This window comes from Chrysemys picta, chromosome 1 (genome assembly GCF_011386835.1).
Source record: "Chrysemys picta bellii isolate R12L10 chromosome 1, ASM1138683v2, whole genome shotgun sequence".
Taxonomy (NCBI): domain Eukaryota; kingdom Metazoa; phylum Chordata; order Testudines; family Emydidae; genus Chrysemys; species Chrysemys picta.
This window is the reverse complement of record NC_088791.1, coordinates 332,868,594-332,893,594: the sequence shown is the minus strand read 5'-3', so window position 1 is coordinate 332,893,594 and position 25,001 is coordinate 332,868,594. Positions and strand designations below refer to the sequence as shown.

General features: G+C 42.6%; 1 protein-coding gene across 19 annotated transcripts in view; it reads right to left on the bottom strand.

The window, feature by feature from the left end:
• SYTL2 (synaptotagmin like 2) overlaps positions 1–25,001 on the bottom strand; it is an 80,748-nt gene that overhangs the window by 30,108 nt on the left and 25,639 nt on the right. For all 19 annotated transcript variants that reach the window (XM_005287541.5, XM_024107510.3, XM_005287542.5 and 16 more), the window contains 4 exons: positions 13,393–13,541; positions 10,237–10,372; positions 2,828–2,900; positions 1,501–1,603 (listed from right to left, as the gene is read on the bottom strand). In XM_005287541.5, coding sequence (XP_005287598.2) covers positions 1,501–1,603; positions 2,828–2,900; positions 10,237–10,372; positions 13,393–13,541 — 461 coding nt within the window. The remainder of the gene's footprint in view (positions 1–1,500; positions 1,604–2,827; positions 2,901–10,236; positions 10,373–13,392; positions 13,542–25,001) is intronic.

The window sequence follows — 25,001 nt, the reverse complement described above, 5'->3', positions numbered from 1 at the left end:
TGAAGTTTAACAAAGACAAATGCAAAGTGCTCCACTTAGGAAGAAAAAATCAGTTTCACACATACAGAATGGGAAGAGACTGTCTAGGAAGGAGTATGGCAGAAAGGGATCTAGGGGTTATAGTGGACCACAAGCTAAATATGAGTCAACAGTGTGATGCTGTTGCAAAAAAAGCAAACATGATTCTGGGATGCATTAACAGGTGTGTTGTGAGCAAGACACGAGAAGTCATTCTTCCGCTCTACTCCGCTCTGGTTAGGCCTCAGATGGAGTATTGTGTCCAGTTCTGGGCACCGCATTTTAAAAAAGATGTGGAGAAATTGGAAAGGCTCCAGAGAAAAGCAACAAGAATGATTAAACATCTTGAGAACATGACCTATGAAGGAAGGCTGAAGGAATTGGGTTTGTTTAGTTTGGAAAAGAGAAGACTGAGAGGGGACATGATAGCAGTTTTCAAGTATTTAAAAGGGTGTCATAAGGAGGAGGGAGGAAACTTGTTCACCTTAGCTTCTAAGGATAGAACAAGAAGCAATGGGTTTAAACTGCAACAAGGGAGGTCTAGGTTGGACATTAGGAAAAAGTTCCTAACTGTCAGGGTGGTTAAACACTGGAATAAATTGCCTAGGGAGGTTGTGGAATCTCCATCTCTGGAGATATTTAAGAGTAGGTTAGATAAATGTCTATCAGGGATGGTCTAGACAGTATTTGGTCCTGACATGCGGGCAGGGGACTGGACTCGATGACCTCTCGAGGTCCCTTCCAGTCCTAGAATCTATGAATCAAATGTTGGGACTCCAGCTTGATCCCCACTGCTGAGCAATAGCAGCAATGATTGGGACTGCTGCAAAGACAGAGAAGAGAATATCTTAAACTGCTCTCTTACTGCTGAATCACCAAGAGGCTTGTAACATGGAAGTGGCCCTTCTCAGCTGGATGGCTACTGGAATGTCTACACTGCAGTCAGATACCTGCAGCTGGCCTGGGTCAGCTGACTCGGGCTAAGGGTCTGCTTAATTGCAGTACAGACATTCGGGCTGAGACATTAGGGTCCTACAGCTTAGGCACCAGCCCAAACGTCTAAACTATAGTTAAAGAGCCCCACAGCCTGAGCCCCATGAGTCCAAGTCAGCTGACCTGAGCCAGCTGTGGGTTTTTAATTGCAGCATAGACCTACCCTCGATGACCTAATGCAGGTTTAGGGTTGGAGTGTGGGCAGGGGAAAGGAGTAGACATATCCAATTATTTGGGTGAAACATCTTTTCAGGGGTTCATATTTTTATACATGCAGATTTAAAATGAACAGCTTGAAGAACAGGCTGGAGACAGGCTCATAAAACAATAGGTAAAATTCTGCCATGTCCTGCTTTATTGCAGGATTTTAAAAAGGTTTTTCCCCCTATAAAATTTATTGTGTGAGAAAAGCGACAGTTAACTTGGTCATAATACCCCGAAGAATTTCAGTGTCCACAGAGGACACGTAGATTAAAAAAAATTATTTACCCTCATTTGGCATCTGAGATAGGTCAGTTGTTCCGCTTTCTGAGTCCCTACTTTTTACGTTCTGTTCTGGTGCAGTGAAGTCATTAAATGGATTCTTCCTTTGCTAGAAAAGAATGGACATATAATTTGAGTCATATGTTTAACAGAGTTAACAGAAACATGAAAACGCAGTGATTTCACCCCTGCAGAATAAGGTTTAAGCAGGGCTCTTATAAGACAGATGGAGGACATGGCAAAATAGGATTGTCAGAAGGGCTTGGCTTAACTCTACTCCCTTTGAAGTCAGCAGGAACAGACTTAGGGCATTTGAAAACCCCACCTTTGTGAAGCAGGCTACATCTATACTTAAAACGGTACAGCAGCACAGCTGCAGCGCACTTCACTAGAGACACTATAGCGACGGGCGGGATTCTCCCGCTGTCGTGGTTAATCCACCTCCCCTCAAGGCGACAGTTTGCTCGACAGAAGAATTCTTTCATCAACCTAGCACTGTCTACACTGGGATTTACGTCAACTTAACTATGTCTCTTGGTGGATTTTTCACACCCCTGAGAGACATTGCTATGCTGATGTACATTTCCAGTGCAGACCAGCCCTTAGGGCTTGTCTACACTACTGCTTAGTCAAATTTGTTGTATTAATTTAATTGGTTGTATTCATTTAGTAACTTAGGGCATTTACTTTATATTAACTTTATTTTAAAACTCTGCTATGTGGTAATAAGGAAAGCCTATGTTTCAAATATTAGTTAGTGGTTAGGATTAGAAGCAGAGTCTGCTTTTTTGTTGCTTGGCAACCATATCTTTAAGAAAGTTAGTTTGTTGTTTGCTCTCTTCCTACTACAGATGTAATTTACGTTGCTCAGGGGTGTGAAAAAACCACCCCCGAGTGTCGTAAGTTTACATCGACTTAAAGCGCTGTCTACACTGTGGGCGGGAGACACTCTCCCGTGTCTTCACTAGATGCATTACATTGAGGCAGCTGCACCGATGTAGTGCGGTTGTGAAGACAAGCCCTTAGATAGCCTCATTTCTGCTACTGACTCCCAAAAGGGATTCAGACCTACGAGAAGATTCAATTGAAATTGGAACAAAGCAAAATAGAGTCAGTTTTCTCGGGAGGGTGAAGAGGTTGCTATAGGTATATAGATAAGGGATGAAGATTTTCTCTCTGCCACACAAACAGGCTGAACAGGAATCAATCCATCATTTTATACCTCAAGTTTTTATTCTTCTGTCCAAATTCTTCCTGGTTTTTAGTGGAGCGGCGAAGTGGCAAGGGAATAGCTTTAAAAAGGCCATCTCTAGCATACCATTGCTGAACCTACCTTTCCTGGTGACACGGCTACCTTCTTTGAGCTTTCCTGTGGTTTGTCTAAGGTTGCGTCCAGTGCATTAGAACTACAAGAGAACAACAAGTTGCTTAGCATGAAACCAGCACATTGCTTTAAGCCTGTAAAAATGAAAATTAAGCTGCCATATGCTTATAAAAAACAAACATAAAAATGTGAGGTTCTTCTGTTCAATCTGTTCTCTGTGTTTATGGAAGACTGCCACTCTTGGCATAGATACTGTTCCATTCCCCTGTTTGGTTTACCATCCCTACAACAGTTTATGTGCCTCATCTACTACATTTGAAGTCTTTGTTTCAGATAAAATATTACAGAATACCATTTTCAGAGCCAATATAAATTCATTAAACATGCTCTTGATTGGTTGGTAGCACTATAGCTAAGGAGAAATTAAACAGCAAGGGATGGGAGAGCGGATTGTTTTTAGGAGTAATCTTTGAAGTATTGCTCATTCATAGGCAAAGATATTTTTTTTAAAATTAAGATTATCATCCCAGTCTGAGGTTATGTAACCAGGCCAGGGATATGAAGCAGCAGCTATTTTCAGTAGGTGGAAGCAAACATGGATAAAGAGCTGTCTGCAGGGAGGTTTTGGGGCTGGCTCCCACTCACCACCCTGAGAGTGCACGCAGTCAGGGTGCCCCTGCACACACAAGGAGTGGAGGTGGGGCCCGGGAGCAAGGACCAGAGAGGGGAGTGGGGACTAAGTGGCTGCCCTGCAGGAGAGGGAGCAGCAGAGCTCCCAGCTCAGCACGGCCAGCGGAGGGATGACTTCCAACATCATGGCAGTCGGAAGCAGCTTCCCACCTGTCAGCTTTGCTCCCTGCTCTGGGCAAGCTCTGCATAGAAGCAAGGAGAAGCTGCTGCTGTGAGGAGCAGGAAGGGTGAGCACCCTCAGCCAGGCAGTAATGGCGCTTCCGGCTGTTGTGTTGGCTGCCTGCCTACAGCACAGTTCCTCTGGGAGCGGGAACTCAGATACATCCGGCGGACTCCCGGGACCCAAGTCAACCAGGGCCACGTGCAAGCAGGAAAGCAATAGGACTCTGACCCTAGGTTCCGGCTTAACATGGGCCTGGACCCTCCAACCCTTCAGGATGCAGGGACCCTAAGTCCAAGCCTTAGGTTAGCACAATGGGTGTGGATGCAAGGGAGGTTACGCTTGAGCCCAGGTTTACACTGTAGATATACCCTCAGAAAGTTAGGGACAGTGCTGGGTGGAGAAAGAGTCCAGCTCCCCTGCCATAATCAACGTATCAAGTCATTTTGGTAACATGCTCAGGTAACACTATGGCAGTGGTCACCAACCGGTCGATTGCCATTGACTGGTCGATCCTAGAGACTCCCAATCGATCGCCATCTCTGGCTGCTAAAAGTCTGGTGGTGCAGTGGGGCTGTTGCTAAGGCAGGCTCCCTGCCTGCCTCGGCCCTACGCTGCTCCTGGAAGCGGCCAGCACGCCCCTGCGGCCCTGGGGGAGGGCAGGGATCTCCACACACTGCTCCTGTCTGCAAGCACCGCCCGCTCAGCTCCCATTGGCCAGGAACGGGGAACTGTGGCCAATGGGAGCTGCAGGGGCGGTGCCTGGAGAGAGGGGCAGCGCGTTGAGCCACATGCCCGCCCTCAGGGGCCGCAGGATCACATTGGCCCCTTCTGGGAGCTGCATGAGGCAGGAAGCCTGCATTAGCCCCGCTGTGCCGTCGACTGGGAACTGCCTGAGGCAAGTGCCACCCAGCAGGAACCCACACCCCAACTCCGAGCCCTGAGCCCCCTCCCAGAGTCAGCATCCCATGCCCCCTTCTGCACCCTGAACCCCCTCCTGCACCCCAAACCTTTTCCCCAGACCTGAGCCCCCTCCCAGAGCCAGCATCCCATACCCCCTCCTTTACCCCAACACTCTGCCCCAGCCCAGAGCCCCCTCCTGCACCCAAACTCCCTCCGAGAGCCTACACCCTGCACCCCAGCCCCCTACCCCAGGCTCAGCCCAGAGCCCCCTCCCACATCGAGAGTGAGCGATAGAGAGGGGGGAAATGGAATGAGTGGGGCAGGGCTTCAAGGAAGAGGGGGTCCTCAGGGAAGAGGAGGGGTAGATCCTGGGTTGCATTTAAATTCAAGAAGTGATCTTGTGCGTAGAAAGGTTGGAGACCACTGTGCTATGGTAACAGCAATAAAATGCCTACAGATGGAGAGCAGAGGAAGAGAGAAGGGGCTTATAGGAGGAAGGTTATAAGAGGAAAAGATTTCCTTTTTCTACCTGATTTTGTACCTCCACCATACAGCAGACCCTAGAGGGACAGAAGTGGGACTTAGTCACAGAAGGTGGACAAAGGTTTGGAAAACAGGTTGTAGGGCACAATCCTACAATAGCAGGAGATTGACTAGACAACCTTGTTAGGCGGTCTTTTCTCATCTTTAAACTTCTATGAAACTATGGCAATGGCTCAAATCCAACCCAGGTCAGTAGCAAATGTGTTAGTCCCTGTGAATTAGTCCCGGTCACCCTCACAAGAAACATCCCAGAATTGGGATGCCCTTTGCTGGCAGGCTCAGCAGATAGGTCAAGGATTGAGAGGGCACAAAGCAAACTCATCTGACCTTAGAGGTGAGTCCTCCAAAATCAGGGATAGGCCACAATGGCAAGTGTATGTGGGGAAGTCTCAACTGCTGCTGCTAATGCTGTACCTGTTAAATGGATAAGCAGAAGATCTAGCCCCTTTCGTACATACTAAAGCCAGTTGCATTTTAAGAATAAATTTTGGGGCAGCTGATTTGCATGTAAGAGCCTCTAGGATTAATGTTCGCAGACAGTGTTATTTATCAGCCAAGAGAGCCTTTTCAGGATTAAGAAATTGATTTTTTTACACAATGGTTCAGAACATAGAAGGGAGAACCTGGACTCTGCCCTTCCTTAGGTGGCATATTTTACACTCTCAATCTACAGATGGAATGTATCGTCAGACAGAGAAAATATTGACAGATTGAGTCAGTCATTCTGTTGAATTTCCTTCTGTGGAAGGTTACACCCCCAAAAACACACTTCACACACCCAGCTCACAAAGTTTATGATATGCAAGAGAAAGTATCATGGGAATTTAAATACCAAGACAAGCACTGGTTTCAGCTTGGTTATTGGAGTTAGTCATTAAAGAGAAAAAAAGGAGCACCACCCTACAGCGTAAGTGTCCAAACCTAAAGAGCCATATTCTGCTCTTATTAAGTCCAGACTAGACCTGAAGTAACGCCGCTGACTCGGATGTGTTCACTAGTCTGAGAGCAGAATTTGGCCCTCGGTCCTTATACAGGGAGTTCTCCCAATGAAAAGGATTGATCCTTCCTAAGTCATTCATGGTCATAAGTGCAGTTTGTCTCAATAACAGTAACCGAAAATAAGATTTTGTTTTTACATTTCCCACCTACATCTCCCCCAGATATGCCAGAAGTCAACAATTGTTTTGCCTATGTAAAGACTGAAGACCAGGCTTGTAGCCTGCACCATTCTCTACTCAAAAAATTGTGATTGCTATCATTAAAGAATAGCAGCATTTTCAAAAGCACTCTAGCAACTGAGGAGCCTAAGTCCCATTGGCTATCAGTCACACTTTAGCTAAATGCCTAAGCTACTTTTGAAAATGGCTCTAGTGTTTTTGAAACATTTACCCTATTATCCTGCAAAGAGACTCCAAAATTACACTAGGTTCACATTTCTGATGTGAACAGTCAGTTGCCCCTTCCTTCCATTCTGAAATACATAAAAAGAACACGTCTTCAAGGATCTATTGTCTTTGAAGACTGAACCAAATGCTTCCAGTATACAGGTTTGCCCCTCCTGGCACCCTGGCTAGGCTGCTAATCCAGCAGGTCCTGGAATCAGCTTTTCCCAGCTGCTATTGATCAACTCTTGCCATTAGGAGTGGGCACACAGCCAGGTCAGAACAGTACTTCAGAAGAAGTCCACCCTACATGGGATAGAAAAAAAGGCTGTCTTTAAAGGGTTGGTCTCTTCCTGCATTTCCCCCAAATCAATGTTGTGTGCTCACCTCATATATAGAAAAAATAAAAACCTTGGATGATAGTTTAAGTGATGTAATGCAGTTCTAGCACTGCTACTTTCCCTTGCTTTAGCCGCATATTTTGGAGGGCAGGAGTTGGTGTTGGCATCTATGTTACATAAATGTGTAATTAAATACTGGGCTTTGGCCTATCTATTGCAATTCATTCTCTGGGTTCTGTCTCCAAACACTTCCATTAGCCATTCTGTACTGTATAAGTTTGCTTTAGAAGTGGCATCATGATGTGGGAGCTAGAAAACCTTGAATTCTAGTCCAGTGTCTGAAATCAGCTGTAATACACAACAATTGAAAAATGGAAGGTGCTATTCAAGTGCTGAGTAGTGTAACTAGTTCAACTGCTGTGTGAATTGGATGGCTCTCTCTAGCCAGTGGAACTGCAGTGTAAATGGGAATTACAGGCCTATGTTCCCCACTGAAGGACACAGGGCAAGGGCAAGTTCCATTACTCTGAAAGTGTCTAAAACTCTGACGTTTTCTGACATGGCTGGAGCAGTAAATGGGAAAACCGATACGGGTTGTAAAATTTATTCAGCTTCACACTAGTTTGGAACTATGACCTGAAATAAAAAGGTCATTAAGATCTCCCCCTACCCCTGCAGAAAAACAACTCTACAATATGTGAACCAGTTACAGCTGCTTTCAGAGCTACCCCTTTACATCCATACAGAAAGACAAAAGAAAACTAAATACCATAGTTTGTTGCAATGAGCATTTAGGGAAAAACCTACAGCTTTTAAAAAAATGTTGAGATCACAGCTTACTTGCTTAAAAAAGGAAAAAAAAGCTAGTTAAGTTTGACATATCACCAAATATTGTTAGAGAGTCTCCTGGCAGTTTCTTGCCAAAAGTCTGTCCTTTCAATCAGTCCCAGAGCAGGTACCTGACCAATAAGTGATCCACATTTTGATGGTACAAGTAGTTCTGCACAAGGCTTTTGTTGGTTTCAGAATATAGTTTTGCTTTCCATGATCACTGTACAATTAACAGAAGTGGGCTACACAGGTTAGCATTTGAGAAGTTGTGAAATAAGCTTTTATTATTAAACAACATGAAAAGGAAAAGCAGCAGCTATCCAGTACTCTCCATAAGTGATAAATAATTTGTTATTCATCTTTTAATGCTATGAACCAACTGAAGAAAACTAATTACAGTAGCTAACAATGTCAATTTTAGCAGCAGCCTTCAATACATCTCTTAGGGATCTGCTCCACAGACCATCGTAATTATCACCACTGTTAAACTTAAATTATTGGAGGAGAATTACTGTTGCAAAGCAGCTCTGGCATTATCATCATTCCTCAAATTTATTGGACCCTTTTCAGTCTGGTTTTAGGTCTGGGCACGACACAGACTGTTCTGGTTTCACTGGACAGTGATCTCCTTTTGGAGACAGGCAAAGATCAGGTATCTGTGCTGAATTTGTTAGACCCATCAGCAACCTTTGATGCCACTGACACCATATCTGCAGGCCATGGAAGTGGGAGATGGAGCTGCACTTGAACAACTGTTCTTTTCAGAAGTCTATTCTGTAATCTCTCTTGTTTAATGTGTAGCTGAGGCTGCTAGCAAACACAGATGGTTTGGGCTGCAGTGTCATCATCAGACAGATACTCAGCTTTACATATTTTTCCATTGGACCCAGTCAATACAATCTCTCAGTTGGCCCAATCTCTAGGATTAAAACTGTTTGAAGATCAACCCAGAGTAGATTAAGGTAACATTGAGCTTGAAGGGGAAACAGACAGAGATAAAATTGCTTGCTCATTGTGACAACTGGTCAACGGTATAACCAGGAATAGAATGCGGGTCTCCTGAGTCTCAAGTCCAGCATCCTACCCACTGAGCCATGCTGGAGGGAATAGCTGCCCTTTCAATTGACAGACTATGCTCACCTTTGGTTACTTTGGTTCCCAGTCTAGAGATTTTGTTGGTTCCTCAGATGTTTCTGGAGGACCAATGTACAAGTGGCAGGCAAGAGCAATTTTTTCTATTTGTGCTTAGCTTCAAGATTGCCACCTTACTTTTCAAATGGAGACCTCTAAAGCAGTAGTCCCCAAACTCCGCCCCCCCATCTATCCTTCTCCCCCGGAGCTGGGCCACGGATGGGGTAAGGGGGCTGAGGCCACAGCTGGGGGCAGGGGCAGGGACAGGAGTGGAGCCGGGTGGTACTCCCTCTCCGCCCCTCCACAGGGGCTGGCCAGGCCCCAGTCTCACAAACCCCTGAACGTTCCTCTGCGCCCCACCATTTGGGGACCTCTGCTCTACAGCTTTCCGTGCTCCTGTCACCTCTGAACCGGATTACTGCACTCTGTGGGTGTCTCAGAAAGAGAGTATATTTCACTTTCACTCTAATGATCGTTCCAATTCATTTCCAGCTATAAATGGAATAGGTGGAGATGCTTATATAAAAATAAATAAATAAATAAATAAAAAAATCAGACAAGCCCCTAAATCTATAAAGTCCTCTACAGGTCAGGTCCTGGGCACCTCCGAGTCCACCTCTCTCCAGACTTTACCATGACAGCTGAAATTATTTGGGATTCTCAACCTAACTGTGTCTAATTTTTTTAATGTCTCGAACAGGATGTTCTCAGTGAAAGCAAATCTATCCTGGGAATTGCTTCACCATTTGTCCAGAAGTCTCAGGGGGTAGCATCAGATTGCTTCCCCAATGAGTATCCTAAATTCCTGGTCTAGTTCCAAGTCTGCTCACAGTCATGCTAGCAGCACCAAAGTAACAGGAAACTGCTCTCGGTTAAGCCACCTCCTCCTATCTGTTACACTCAGTGGAAAAATTGAGTGGCTGCTACCCTGCTATTTGTGACTGCCAGGACCTTAGCACCTCAGTTTGGCCCATTATCCGAACTGGAGAATGGAAGATCCCCGAGTCACTTCTGGAAATCAAGCTAGACTGCATACATCCAAGGCAGCTTTCAGTCTCCACCTGTCCTATGGTGTGTGTTTACATGAACATGTGTGAGGCTGTGTTTTAAAAACCCCTGGCCTGTCTCCTCAGAGTCAAAGTTGCCAAAAAGATGGCTGTCCTGGTGCTTCCAGGAACATCTGAATGCACAAAGCCATGACATGTCAAGCTACTGCAGATGTGAATTTCCACGCCAGTCTGAGTAAGTGTTGGCAGACCATTGCAATTTGATGACAGTGTTATGTTTTCAGGGCGTGAAAGTCCCCTTGCATTAAATGGCAGAAATACTTATGTGAAATGCTGAAAAAGGAAACACACAAGTCACAAACTATACTCAGCCCTAAGTAATACACAAAAAGTCAAATTACTGACTCCATCTCAGAGAACATCTTCTTACCTTTGATTGGATTTCACTTCCCCTTCTTCTGTCTCTTCCCTGATACCAGATAGCTCTGCTGGGACAGAAACTTCCTTATTGACATTGTTCACCCAACTGTTCTTTGTTTTGTCTGATTTGTTCTGACTCCGCTCAGCTAAAATAGGAAACAAGACCAAAGTTATCTCCCATTATGTTCAGGCCGGTTTCCACTGCAGGTAAATACAGGCAAGCAGTTCCAATAGGTTTCAAACTTATTTCACAAACACATTGTATACCTAGACTTTACTATGGCATTTGATACGGTCTCGCATGATATTCTTAATCGATAAACTAGGCAATTACAATTTAGATGGGGCTACTATAAGGTGGGTGCATAACTGGCTGGATAACCGTACTCAGAGAGTTGTTATTAATGGTTCCCATCCTGCTGGAAAGGCATAACGAGTGGGGTTCCACAGGGGTCTGTTTTGGGACCGGCTCTGTTCAATATCTTCATTAACGACTTAGATATTGGCATAGAAAGTACGCTTATTAGGTTTGCAGATGATACCAAACTGGGAGGGATTGCAACTGCTTTGGAGGACAGGGTCATAATTCAAAATGATCTGGACAAATTGGAGAAATGGTCTGAGTTAAACAGGATGAAGTTTAACAAAGACAAATGCAAAGTGCTCCACTTAGGAAGGAACAATCAGTTTCACACATACAGAATGGGAAGAGACTGTCTAGGAAGGAGTACGGCAGAAAGGGATCTAGGGGTTATAGTGGACCACAAGCTAAATATGAGTCAACAGTGTGATGCTGTTGGGAAAAAAAGCAAACGTGATTCTGGGATGCAACAACAGGTGTGTTGTGAGCAAGACATGAGAAGTCATCCTTCTGCTCTACTCTGCTCTGGTTAGGCCTCAACTGGAGTATTGTGTCCAGTTCTGGGCACCGCATTTCAAGAAAGATGTCGAGAAATTGGAGAGGGTCCCAGAGAAGAGCAACAAGAATGATTAAAGGTCTTGAGAACATGACCTATGAAGGAAGGCTGAAAGAATTGGGTTTGTTTAGTTTGGAAAAGAGAAGACTGAGAGGGGACATGATACAGTTTTCAGGTATCTTAAAAGGGTGTCATAAGGAGGAGGGAGAAAACTTGTTCACCTTAGCCTCTAAGGATAGAACCAGAAGCAATGGGCTTAAACTGCAGCAAGGGAGGTTTAGGTTGGACATTAGGAAAAAGTTCCTAACTGTCAGGGTGGTTAAACACTGGAATAAATTGCCTAGGGAGGTTGTGGAATCTCCATCTCTGGAGATATTTAAGAGTAGGTTAGATAAATGTCTATCAGGGATGGTCTAGACTGTATTTGGTCCTGCCATGAGGGCAGGGGACTGGACTCGATGACCTCTCGAGGTCCCTTCCAGTCCTAGAATCTATGAATCTATATTGCTAAATTGGAGGGGGTTCTGGAACCCCAGCTAATTGGTGTGTTTGGGAGGGGTGGGAGAGGAGGTTGTCCCTGGATGGAAACTACAGAGAACTACTGCAATAGAAGAAATATAAACTAGTATGTGAAAACTTGAATGGTGATCGTACATTTGAGTTTGGTCTTGATTGGTTGGGCTTTTTTTTCCCCCTCCCCCTCCTCTTTTGAGGGGAGGGGAAATCCTACTTTGCTGACGTCACAAAACATTCTATGAAATTTTAGGAACATTTTTGTATGGCCTTCTGTTGCCTTCTATACTTCCGCAGTACTCCTGAAAATAAGATTAATTCTCAGTGTGCAGAAATAGAAGTGCCACATTCAGGTGTACATTTTCACAGAGCATTGCTGTGAGGGAAATTGTTTAATCACCTTATGAGTCATTGGAGCTAAACAATTCCGTGTAGTTTACAAGTCAGATTTAAGCCAGTTTTGAATGTCCTTGCCTGTTCAAGTAATTGCATGCTTGAGAATAAATGATTGCTCCTTCAGGTTGCATGGTGGCCGACACATAACTCTGTTAGACAGAGAAACTCTTTACCTTGAGCTTAAACACAATCTGAAATGTTCTGGAGTATCAGTTCATCAGTTCTAAATTAGGAAGAACGAAAAGAGGTTTCTTCTTGCCCATTTTTGGTCCCCTGTATTTCTCTTTGTTTTAGGCCTTCTTTTGTTCACATAGACAGACAAGAGTACTATTCAAAGTGATCAGGCTACCACTAACCAAACATGATCTCCATATTTGATTCTACACTTGCACTAAGAATAGGCAAATCAATTTAATAAGAATTAAGGCAGGATAATTCACAAACATTCACAGGCAGTTCAGAAACAGGGATGAGTTTTAGTGATACAAGCCTTACAATTTGCTACTTCGAAGTTTATCCATGGAACTGACATGGGTAAATTTTCTAGCAAAGCAAATGACTTTATGTAAGCACACAAACTAATCATAAATAGAATCCACGCTAAGAATAAGGGTCACAAGTTCCATCAAACGCTGACAACAAAAGTACCTTATTTTTACAGGTTCTCTCAAAAACAGAAAGATGTACTAAACTCAGTTAATTACAGAAATAATCTTCCAATGCTCAGAGCTGTTTTCATAATAAAAGCTACAAGAGAAAAGATATATACCCTTATACATACATTAGTAACTAATACAATTTTGGGGACTTGCATTGCATGATCAGATGAACATAGCCACTTTACTAACACCTTAATTAACAGCACAGTACTTCCTTTCGCCACAGGGATGTTACCCCATGAATAGATGCTTCAAATGGAATTCAGTACCTGATTGCTCATCTCTGATCACCTACCACAAATAAAAAGCACCAGACTTCAGGGGTCTCAAGTTGAGCACCCAAAAGCTGGGGCATCCCAAATCAGAGGTCGTCTGAGCCCTTATGACATGCTCAGGGTCATACAAGGAGCCATCGGCAGAGCTGGGAACAGAACCCCGGTGAAAGGGTCCAATTCTGTAAGCACAAGACAATCCTTCCCATCTACCTTTGTAGTTAGTATTAACAGAATGTATTGAAAGAAGAATGTACTTCACACAATAAACAGCAAACATACCTCTTCTACCCCAATTCTTGCTCAGGAGGAGATTGCATTATTTTTGTACAGTACCTTCAAAGATGCACCTTCTTAGGTGCGCTAACTAAGAGGACATCACTATACAGGATCCCTGAAATAAACTTACCTTTTGTTGTGGGTTTCCTTCTTATCGATGCTCTAATGATATCTGCTCCGTGTATTTTATCTCTGTGCCTTTTTGACTTTGCTTCATAAAACCACTGCCCGCTCATATTCTTTAGCTGATTGTCATTCTTAATTTTTTCTGGTAAATGCCTGCAAAAGGGGAAAAGATTGCACTTATTTGTGTGAATAAAATCAAGTCAGCCACAGTAGCTGTGGATAGGAAATACTAGGTCAGATAAGAATGACCAAACCTTTGGTGGTTGAGGATGGAGGGGAGAGGGAAGGAAGGAAGGAAGGAAGGAAAAAAGGGGCCACTGGCTCTCATCAGTACTGAAGGCTATAGAATAGATGGGAAATATACAACAGTGGTATTAAAAAGCTAACAGTCAGTTTTCCTGCTGCTTCATTCTTCTTCCTACTCCTATTAGATTAGGCAGAACGTCTGCTTTAAAAATGCAGTAGTCATAGGTCCACTCATGAAATCCTTGCTCAGTCTTTCCTTAAGCAGATGAGTTGAATTAGCCTATTCCGTGATGACCATGGCTGCAACGCCATTGTAGACTCCTATTACAATTAATGAGGGGAAAGTAACTGGTCAGAGAATACAAAGATGGGGCACTGTATAAATGAAAAGGCCAAGCACCTAACCTTTACTATTGTATATACATTTCTTACTGCACCCACTACTGAAGTGCCATCATCTCTCTAGTAGTGGGCAGCAGCCAGGTGAACTGACGCTTAGCACAGTGGTCAGAAGCAAAAGAGAAGAAATGTCTTGGCCGGGTCACTGAGGCCATCTCTCTATTCATGAGAAGAGCATCATGAAAACTCCCAAGTATGTATAAAGCAGATGAGGGTAAAGCCTTGTCCACAAGACTTTTAACCTATAAATTCTGGTTCTTTATCTTGGAAAGTTTAAGGACTGCGTTGACCCTGCTGGGGTTCAGTTTGAGGAATTTGTTGCATCACTCAACACTAGATTTAAGGAAAGGCAGCAGCAAGGAACAAAAAAAAGTGTCTTTGTTCTTTTGAACTAAACAAGCTTGCACACCTTTATGCTGCCCTTTCCTGTAAGCTCTGTCATCATAGCCCTATTCTCTGCAATTATCAAATGTCATACTATGTCTGGATAACTCCTGAAGAATCTCATCTGACAGAGCCTTTCCAGTAGCCTCCTGCACATTCAGAAATGACAGGAAGTGCTCTTCAATATTGACTTCTGTCTCTTGGATCTTAACATACCTCAAAATGAGACATTTGTTCCTCGTGGCTATCAGATATGATGTCCAAAATAATGGATTAATATTTCATCTTATGTTGTTAATAATTGTACCTGTTACCTTTTGAGATAACTACAAAATAATATTTTGTATTGCTGGGCTTAAGTAGTTGTGTCTTTCTTTTTTAGAAAAGAACCATCTTAAATGTTCCCATCATCACAGGCTCAGATTTAGTCATTAACTCGACTTGGCCTAAGAAGTTTCCATTTCCACACTTAAGTTTTTCCATTTATTCACAAAACGCTAGGTTCCCTTCAGCTAAGTGAAGAACAATGGCCACAATTATTTCAAATACACCTCCCAAGTGTTGTCTCTCAATTTCAAGCAATGATTGTGAAGTCTGGTTAATTACAGATTAAGTTTTCAGTCACAGTTTCAGTTCTCTCCCCTTCACCATATTTCCAGTGTGAACATGGCTTTTCTCATGAGTTTCAAGAGTTTTGTGGCTATATCGCCATTCCCGTAAGCCGCCACAAATCATCATAATTCAATTTAGTTGAATGTCCTCTTGTTGTAAGGCAATATAACATATACTTAATTGAAAGGCAACTTTTTACACTCCCCCTAGGATAAGGGCTGTGAGGCCTTCGCTCTCTCTGATCTAGTGATCTTGACAGGGGGCTCGGAGCATTGCAGTCCAAACCATACATAATAAAATTCCTTATTAAGTTTGTTAGTCTTTACAATCAAAGAGCATTCATACGCACTGTGCACCTAATTTTAAATAGCAGCACAACATGTAACAAGTACCTGCAACTGTAAAGCAGAAAGGCAAAACCTCACCCCCAGCAGTGCACGTACAATCTCTGTTGCTTCGAGTTGGGTTGGGGCGTTTCTCAACCAGTCATGGCTATTGAATATACCAGCTCTGTAGGGAACACAGTGTATGTGCCTAAGGAGTTCAACCACCGTATGTCTTCTCTTCTTCTGTTTACATCATATCTGCAGTAGCACTTTGAGCATGCAAAGGACCATATAATTCCAAGTGTGCCATAACTACACTACATTTGGTCTGCGCTATATCAATCGAAATAGCCTTGAAACTACAGACTGGATCTGAGGCCCCCTGAAGCTGCAGGGTTTGCAGGATGGGTTGCTACAGCACTGCCTCCACGGTCAGACTTGTGACATGGATTTCATAGCCTTTAAAGCCAGAAGGGTCCATTAGGTATTCCATCCACTTATTCCTGTACTGAGTCCAATAACTTGTGTTTGGCTAAAGCACAACTTCCAGAAAGGCATCCAGTCTTGGTGACAAGACTTCAAGAAATGGAGAATCCACCACTTTCTTTGATAGTTTGTTCCATCGTTGATAACCCTCTCTATTAAAAATTTGGGCCTTATTTCTAATTTGAATTTGTCTGGCTTTAACCTCCAATCATCGGTTCTCATCACAGCTTCCAGACGTTGATGCTTCATGCTAGTAGGGCAACGTGGGGAAGTTTGCCCTGGCACTGCCTGTGCTATGGCTGCTCTGTGGCTCACTGGATTTCCACCTCGGGGGCTGTCAGTCTGGCCCGTTATAAAAGTACTAAATTCACATCCAAATGAGTCTGTTCCAGACCCACTGTGCTTTATCTGCCAGCTACGATGTGATACTCCCTTGCATACGTGTGACCAGTCACAAGGGAACACAGCTATGTCAGTTAGGGTGAATGAGAATCCAAGTTTATTAATCTAGGGTTGTTTTTTTTTTAATTTGCATTTGTATGTGTCTGTCACATGAATTGGAGGCATTTTAAGTTCTGTATAGCAGTCTGCCCAACAATAGGATTCCTAGCAGGGTCACCCTGTTTCTATGAAAGGGGCTTTATGGAACATAAAGCACGCTACTGTGAGTACTTCCGGAGATCTGCTTTCTTCTCCCTACAGGCATGTAACTCAGTATTAATGTGAGTTACTCATGTACATGCTAGGACATCAACATGGGGACCAATACAAAGGAGAGCTAGTGGAGAGAGACATTTGGGCGAGTTAACACAAGGCTGAACTAGATTCAACCAGCCTGGTTCTAATCACACTCTGTTTACTCCACCCTGTGACACATCCTTTAGCGAGTGATCTCACAGAAAAGGCAGTGAAAGAAAGAAACCACCATCCCGTTCTACAAGTGTGCAAAATGCAGGCCTTCCAGCCAAACTGAGTCCATATAGCCATCATATGCAGAACTAGGATAGCCCTTGGTTATAGGAGGGGTTAAGATAACCAATGGAAGTTTTAGGTTGTTGGTGAGAATAACACAAGAGGCTCCTAGTCTAATCAAGGAATACAAGTACAAGCAACTAGGATCATGGTGTGATGGGTTGGATCACAGAAACCCCTTTGAGGTTGCCAACTGATGTGCCAAGACTACTTCTGCCCCCGCTTTCCCTGCCAGCTTGGGACTCCAGCACCCTGTCTTGCTGAGCCAGACACGCCAGTCTGCTCCAACACAGACCCAGTGTCTAAACCACGTGCCCCAAAGCTGCAGACTTAACTGAAAGCAACTTAAGACGTGTTCCTGTCTTTAACACTCAGATGCCCAACTCCCAATGGGGTCCAAACCCCAAATAAATCCGTTTTACCCTGTATAAAGCTTATGCAGGGTAAACTCAAATTGTTCACCCTCTATAACACTGATAGAGATATGCACAGCTGTTTGCCTCCCACCCCACCCCCCAGGTATTAATACATACTCTGAGTTAATTAATAAGTAAAAAGTGATTTTATTAAATACAGAAAGTAAGATTTAAGTGGTTCTAATTAATAACAGACAGAATAAAGTGAATTACCAGGCAAAATAAAATAGAACACGCAAGTCGATGTCTCAGAAAACTGAATACAGATAAAAACCTCACCCGGTAAGCTTCCTTTTACAGACTAGTCTCCTTCTAGTCTGAGTCCAGCAATCACTCACACTTCTCAAGAAGCTGACCAAATACATTGGTACCTTCTTTGTGTTTTGTCAAATCTGCAGTGAAAGCGTTCTTAAAACGAACAACATGCTGGGTCATCATCCAAGACTGCTATAAAATATATTTATATATGTACAGCAGAATGCAGGTAAAAACAGCAGGAGACATACAATTCTCCCCCAAAGAATTCAGTCACAAATTTAATTAATGCATTTTTTTAACGAGCGTCATCAGCATGGAAGCATGTCCTCTGAATTTTTGAGCGCAGTTATGTAACAAAAAAAATAATTAAAAAAAAAATCTAAATTTGTAAGTTCTGCTTTCACGATAAAGAGATTGCACTACAATACTTGTATGAGGTGAATTGAAAAATACTATTTCTTTTATAATTTTTACTGTGCAAATATTTGTAATAAAAATAGAGAGTACTGTATATTTTGTATTCTGTATTGTAATTGAAATCAATATAGTTGAAAATGTAGAAAAACATCCAAAATATTTAATAGACGTCAATTGGTATTCTATTGTTTAAAGTGCGATTAATCGCGAATAATTTGAGATAACCACGTGAGTTAACTGCAATTAATTGACAGCCCTAATTATGATACAGTCAATTATTATACAATCACATATGGATTTTTCCATAGGACTCCTCCTTCATTCAGTGTACTGGATAGACTGTGCTCAACCAATGAGTAGCTACAGTAGAACCTCAGAGTTACAAACACCAGAGTTACAAATTGACCGATCAACCACACACCTCATTTGGAACTGGAAGTGTGCAATCAGGCAGCAACAGAGACCCCCCAAAAAAGGCAAATATAATACTGTATTAAACAAACTACTAAAACGACAAAAAGAAATGTTAAAAAAAAGATTTGACAAGGTAAAGAAATTGTTTCTGCACTTGTTTCATTTAAATTAAGATGGTTAAAAAAGCATTTTTCTTCTGCATCATAAAGTTTAAAAACTCAGTGTTTTGAGCATTGGCCTGCTAAACCCAGGGTTGTGAGTTCAATCCTTGAGGGGGCCACTTAGGGGGCTGGACTCGATGACCTTTCAAGGTCCCTTCCAGTTCTAGGAGATAGGATAGGACATGCACATTAATTTCTAGCACACTACAATGTACAACTGGCTGTTAACTTAGTGCAGTACACATAGTGCAGTTTAGTCTTTCACTAGGCAGCAGGGTGGATAAAAATCAATTATTATTTTTAATTTAAAAAACAATAATCAGATTTTTGTATTTAAATCGGATTTTTTGATAGGTTTTTTTCCTCAAAAAGCATTTTATCTAAAGATAGTTTTAATTAAGATATCTTTGCGCTATAATGTATCTCATGATAGAATAGGGATTATAAATTCTAATTCTATAGTATGAGACAATATATTCAGGGAATGTTTAAGAAAAGTTTTATAAATGAGTTCCAATAGTTCATGGATTACGGACCCAATCTTACAGGGTTCCAGGGGCTTCTGTATAAATTATTTAGGTTAATCTTTCTATCTACCCAATGGGACTCAGTGCTCAGTCTAGAAGATACCATCAGAGATGCTTAGTTTTGCAGTTCTCAAACTGGATTTGTGTGTCCATGCTTGTCAACAGCAAAAATGTTTTAAAATAAATAATATATAGAGTTGAGAAATAACACACCTCCACCCTATTGTCCCTCTGCAAATTTGTGTACACAGAGTCAATCCCTTAGCTCTCTCTAAAAGTGCAAAGTTTCAAAAAGTTCAATGAATAGAAGATTGTTGGGGGCGGAATAGATCTGGACAAGGAGAAGTCTGAAGATAAATATGAGAAGGGAGGGACGGGCAGTAGAAACAAAAGTGAAACTGTTCGAGCAGCATATTCCAGAAGTCTTGAGGTCTTTCTGAGTGTAGCCTTCATTGATTTGAAATCTACCATACCATTCTCTCACTAGAAGGGAAAACCTATAATGGCAGTAGTCCGTAAGAGAGATTTCATACTTCTTTCTTAAGGACTGCTTGTCTTCCTTCTCGACTATTCTCATGTTTGAGCAAAAAATATAGTTGTTACTCTATGGTACTATCATTTTAAATGCAGTTGTGATAAAAAATAATTTCACCTTTAAAGTAGTACTGAGTCTCAATGAATGTAATGGTAATAATAATTAAATAACTGCATTGACTTATTTTGTTTAGGAGAATCGATCCGCAACATATAGGATTCTGAAGACTATCCACCTTCAAGATCACCATCATTTTCTATAGTTTCAGAGTTATCTGCCAATGATAGTGCTTCAGTCACATTACGTACGTCACATAGCCATAGTATATCACCTTTAGCAAAAAAGAAAAAAAAATCTCCATCATCCAGAAACAATCATAGATAAGTTTGTGATAAGAACCAGCTGATTACAAAAAGAGGTAATTGAAGAAAAAATTGCCTGGTTTGTTTATGCAACAGACTCTCCTTTCCGTATGATTGAGAACCCACACTTCATTAACATGGTTCAGTCATTAAGACCAGGATACAGTCCACCTAACAGTGCAGATGTTGCAGGCAAATTGCTGGATAAAAGTGTATGAAAGAGAAACTGAGCAGTGTGCAAAAGGTATACAGGGTAAAATTGTTAACCTGAGTCTTGATGGGTGGAGCAATGTCCACAATGATCCTGTGGTATGTGCTTGTGTGACAACAGAAGAAGGGAATGTCTTCCTTACAGAAACAACTGATACATCAGGAAATGCACACAGCAGAATACTTACAAGAAGGATCAGTAAAAGCTATAACAAACTGTAAAAAAAAATTCAAATGTCTAGTGCGCAGCTTGGTCACAGACAATGCTGCAAATGTATCCAAGATGAGAAGAAATTATTTAGAAGAGAGTGAAGAGAGTCCCAAGCTAATAACATACAGTTGCAGTGCTCAAATGATGCACCTCCTAGCCAAATACTTCAGTGTTCCAGAAATATAGGCTAATGTTGTTGAACTTGCAAAATACTTCCGTAACAACCACTTTGCAGCAGCTGCTCTGAAAAAAATGGGAGGAACCAAGCTAACTTTCCCGTAAGACATGTGATAGAACTCAACAGTGGACTGTTTTGAGCACTATATCAAGGCTTGGCTTAATCTGATGACAGTGTGTGAACAAAAGCATGAAAAAATAGATGGCACTGTCACAGCCAAAGTTCTCAACATTAGGCTTAAGAGAAATGTTGAACACACTGCTGAGTACCCTGAAGCCTATTTCTGTAGCCTTGAACAAAATGCAGAGAAATAGCTGTTTTATTGCTGTTGAAATTTCGAAGGAACTGAGCGAGAACTTAAAAAGAGAAATATGCAATGACAGAGTTAAATTACAAACATTAAAAAAAAAATGGGACAAGCACTATCTCCAGCTCATTTTCTTGCAAATATTCTCAATACTCGGTACCAGGGTCAAACCTTAACTGCTGAAGAACAGGAGTTGGCTATGACATGGACATTCAGCAATCATCCCTCCATAATGCCAACTATAATAAACTTCAGAGCTAAGGGTGAACCATTCAAGAAATATATGGTTGCTGATGATGTTTTAAAGAAAGTCACACCAGTGAATTGGTGGAAGTCACTTAAGCACTTGGATTCAGAGACTGATGAAGTGATAATCTCACTTTTAACAGCAGTAGCTTCTTCTGCCAGTGTAGAAAGAATATTTTCTTCCTTTGGACTAATTCATTCCAAATTGAGAAATCGTTTGGGTTCTGAAAAAGCAGGAAAGCTTGTTTTTCTTTTCCAGATTATGAACAAGCAGAAAAATGAAGGTGAAGACGACTGAGTTAGCTGCAGAAGCCAATATATCAAGTTACTCATGTTGACCTGTCTGACATAGTCGATTTAATTTTTGTTTCTTTTTTTAAATGTCATTTAATTATTTTAGTTAAAAACAATTTTAACAAAATCAAACCTGATTTTAAAAAACTTGAATGTTTAAACTAAATTCAAAAAATTCATATGCTTGTTTTGTTAAAATATTATATGTTTGCCGTTGAAGAAAAAAATCCAGAATACATAATGTTGTTGTTTTAGTTAAATAAAACAATTTAAATATCTGTCTGGTGATGTTCTCCTCCTAATACAGTACGTCAAGAAAATCCTCCAAATATGAATGATTAACCCAGGGATCGGCAACCTTTGGCACGCGGCCCCACCAGGGTAAGCCCCCTGGCGGGCCGGGCCAGTTTGTTTACCTGTCATATCCACAGGTTTGGCTGATTGCAGCTCCCACTGGCCACAGTTCGCCATTCCGGGGGCTGCGGGAAGCGGTGCGGGCCAAGGGATGTGCTGGCCACGGCTTCTCGCAGCCCCCATTGGCCTGGAGCCACGATCAGCCAAACCTGCGGACGCGGAAGGTAAACAAACCGGCCCGGCCCGCCAGGGGGCTTACCCTGGCAGGCCGCATGCCAAAGATTGCCAATCCCTGGATTAACCTGTTGAACTGGAGATAGTTCACCTCCCAATGACTTCATAAATATCTGCTTCAATTACCTTTGGTAAATGAAATAACCAAACAATTATTCATTTTCTGATATAGCTGTAAAACTAATCTGAAAAGTTTTCAAAATAAATCACTTTAAAAATGTATAGTGTTTACCTTCTAAAAATGAAACCTACATCTATCTCTGAGTTGTGAAGAATATGAATTAAGGTTATAACAACCAACAAGAATGCACTTTTATGTAGAAATCCATGATTAAATCGAGTCTTCCTGACTAGTGATTTAAATCATGATTTAAATCAAATCCACCCTGCTAGTCAGCACTCCACATACGCTCTTCCTCATACTGAAATCTCAGGGTTGGAGGGAATCTAACCTGTTGGACCAATGGAATGAAAAGTCAGTTATGGGAAGACTGGGGTAAACTACCCAATCCTAGGTTCTGAGCATGATTAACTTGCACTGAAAGTTATGGGAGAGCTGAGATTGCGAGGTTCTTGACAGAATCAGGCCCTAGAGTTTTTTTTTTTTCCTTTTGTCCTTATGATATAAGAGTCCTTAGGATTGCACCACACCAAGGTAAACATTAAGGGCCGCAGCCCTGGCACACTGTGCAATGGGTGGTGGTTGCGGACCGAGCTCCTGTCACATCAGAATTTCCATATCATTAGCCTCCCTCTCCATTTACAGAAGGAGTGAACAAATGAGAGCAGACGCCATGACAACATCGCCTGCGATTCCAAGGGCTTCTGCTGGGAAGGACGGGCACATAGCCACGCAGGGTATCCGAACGTGAAAGCAGTCATATTTTGCTGCTCCAGACACCATGGTGACAGTGGTCAGTCACTCTACCACAGATGACCTCATCAAATCACAGTCTAGAACTTAGGACATCAGCGTATTTTTGTACGTTACAATCTACTGGAAGATCCCTACGCTGTATTTATGCTGAACCACAAAATAGCAAGCAGCAGTTAGGGATCCCGCTGCAGCCAAACCAGAGCTCTGTCCTTAACCCACCTTACTGTCAGACACGGCAGCTCATGCTGTGTGGCAACTACACTGGCCCTGTGAAGATGGCTTTCCCTATCCCTAGCCAGAACAGGGAACAGCAGAGACAGATTTCAAATTTTACTCCCAATTGTGTTTCTTATGGGGGGAGGGTTAATTTTGTTAGCTTCCTTTTTCCCCTCCCTCCAGTAATAAATAGTATATTTAGAGAAGTAGCGTCGAGTCTTTGGACAGTTCTCTGCTAGGAGTTCTCACTGGAGTTCACAACTCCATGCTCCTGCCCCACTCCCAACCATGGTGGCATGAATGTGCCTGTGCCCCAGCCCCGAATGGGGCGATGGAGGGAGGAGGGGGGGGGACACCTTGCACACACAGACAAGGTGGGAGGGGTGAAAACTTTCTCCCACATGGAGTCTGAGCTTTGGGAGGTGGAAAGACCTCCACCTTCCCTTTTGGTTTTGAAGGGGAGACAATGCCCTCTTCCCTCCCCACACATATCTTGCTTCAGAAAAGGGCGGGCGGGAGGGGAGGGGGGGGGAGAAGCATGCACGCCTTTCCCAACTCTTTAGTGCGTTTCCAGCCAGCAGAGGAAGAGCTGCAGGAGGGGCTCTAGTGTTGCCGTGCCACTGTGATGGCTGGGGGGTGTCGCTCTATAATCTTACCCAAAGGCACAGGAGTATAGGCAGGTAGTCCATGTGCACGGAACACATGGGAGGTGGGAAGGAATGATGGGGTAAGCATGGGCCAGCCTGCTAGTCACCACTTTACTATTCTCTCTGGGCATCTTCACAGCTCCAGGCCAGCAACAGTGGGTGCTGCTAGCAGAGATCAACTGTACAGGCAGGATCCAGTGTAATTTTACAGCTATTTCCTGTTAAAGGGAGTTAACGGCTCTGAGAAGTGTTTGTAACATTATCAATCAATGAGCATGCCGAGAACACGTAATATGCAGATCGTGGATAGATTAGATTGCTATCTTATTTCTTTCAACGCTAAGATTTTCTCTCTAGCAGCATATGACGTATAAAAAGTTATTAGTAGAAGACTGCCATTATATACCCCCACACACCCCTCAGCACTTTGTCAAGGTGTAATGTTTACATGACATTCTTCATCTCAACTCTTCAGGAACATCTAAAACTGTGATGTTTACACAGCCATGAAGCCAGACTTAGTTGAAGACCAAGACCAGGCAGTTATTTACAAAAAGAGGAATTTAAGTTTGTCATGGTTCATGATCTGGGTAGACAACTCGAGGCATAAGTTTCCAGTTTCCTCAGCCTGGCTTCTGAGAAACTGTTTTCTAATGTGGATATAAACCATATCTGCAATGAAACAGGCCAACTGATACTATCGGATACATCATCCTATAGCCATGCTCATGAAAGCGCACCATCTTGAACAGGGCAAAAGCAAAATGCTGCAAATGCATCAACACTCATATGGTACATTCAGACCACTAGAAACAGCCGTGTGTTGGATTTGCTGTTCCAGTGATTGCTGCTTTCCCCAGATGCTTCTTCCACGGCTGGGCACCTGGGCAAAACCCACCCCGAACACATTCAATCCCTTGGGATTTGGTTTTCATTCCAAATCCCCCTCCCCCTTTCTTTCCCCCCAGAGACATGCATCACGCAAAACCACCCCAGGCTTTGATGAGTGTTGATGTATCTAAAGCACAGACAAACAAGCATGTCCATCCTAATTCACTACATGAAAAAGCAACATCCATTTCTGAGGCAACAGGCAAAATTATGTAGTTAATACTGTTTAAGTTTCCTCTTCAGGTACTTTTAAGAACTGGACCTTTAAGAACAACTTGTTAGGATGGTGATTGGTCCTGCTTTGAGCAGGGGGATGGACTAGATGACCTCCTGACGTCCCTTCCAACCCTGATATTCTATGATGTTAGGAATGTATGCTGTAATGGCTTTCAAATTCAGCCCTTCTACAAAAGTTTCTCATCCCAGATCCTTA